The sequence below is a fragment of the Empidonax traillii genome, unplaced genomic scaffold (assembly GCF_003031625.1).
Source record: "Empidonax traillii isolate 1590-97213 ecotype Southwest subspecies unplaced genomic scaffold, ASM303162v1 scaffold27:size3997909, whole genome shotgun sequence".
Lineage (NCBI taxonomy): Eukaryota > Metazoa > Chordata > Aves > Passeriformes > Tyrannidae > Empidonax > Empidonax traillii.
The window spans coordinates 3,248,237-3,248,831 of record NW_020955220.1 but is presented as its reverse complement, the minus strand read 5'-3'; the positions used below and the strand labels follow the sequence as shown (position 1 = coordinate 3,248,831).

The 595-nt window shown below is 41.2% G+C and overlaps 1 protein-coding gene across 1 annotated transcript in view; it reads right to left on the bottom strand.

The window, feature by feature from the left end:
* Positions 1 to 595, bottom strand: part of KIF11 (kinesin family member 11) — a 20,160-nt gene that overhangs the window by 14,424 nt on the left and 5,141 nt on the right. The window contains exon 6 of the mRNA XM_027909596.1: positions 249 to 413. Within this exon, the coding sequence (XP_027765397.1) occupies positions 249 to 413 (165 nt within the window). The remainder of the gene's footprint in view (positions 1 to 248; positions 414 to 595) is intronic.

Below are 595 nucleotides of genomic sequence, written 5' to 3'. Positions count from 1 at the left end.
TCCAATTCATTCCCTCATCCTGCAGGTGCAGGCAGTTGTGTGGTGCTTGGCTGCCAGCTGGGGTTAACACTATCTCCCTTCATACACCGATTACAATCATCCCACTGGATGCCGCAAGGAGGAAGTTTTAACTCTGGTTTTCTAACGAACATTTGACAGTCTGCCCTGCAATACACAATCTCAAGATCATGCCAGGTTTGGATCAGCTCCAATCATCTTTTACTTCTTCAGTAAGATCCTCTTTAATAAAGAACAAAACACAGTTTCTGAAATGAGGAAGATCTGTACCTGGAATATGCATTCATGTAAGTAGCTGCAGTTGTTCTCTTTGCTGCACCCCTTTCCAGGATTTGGTAGACTTGATTTTTGTTGTGTACAGTTACTTCTTCCAAGCCTTTAATAATTACACCCCTCTGTCAGAAAGTAACACATACTTATTATACATCTCTCAGCAATCCTGAAAGCCTTAAGATAACAAATTTTGAAAGCACTAACCCTGTTTCGAGGGTCATCAAACATCTGCAGTCTTTCTCCAACATCAGGAGTAGGATTCAGAAGATCAAAAAGCTCCTCATTATAGATCTCCAAAAGAGAG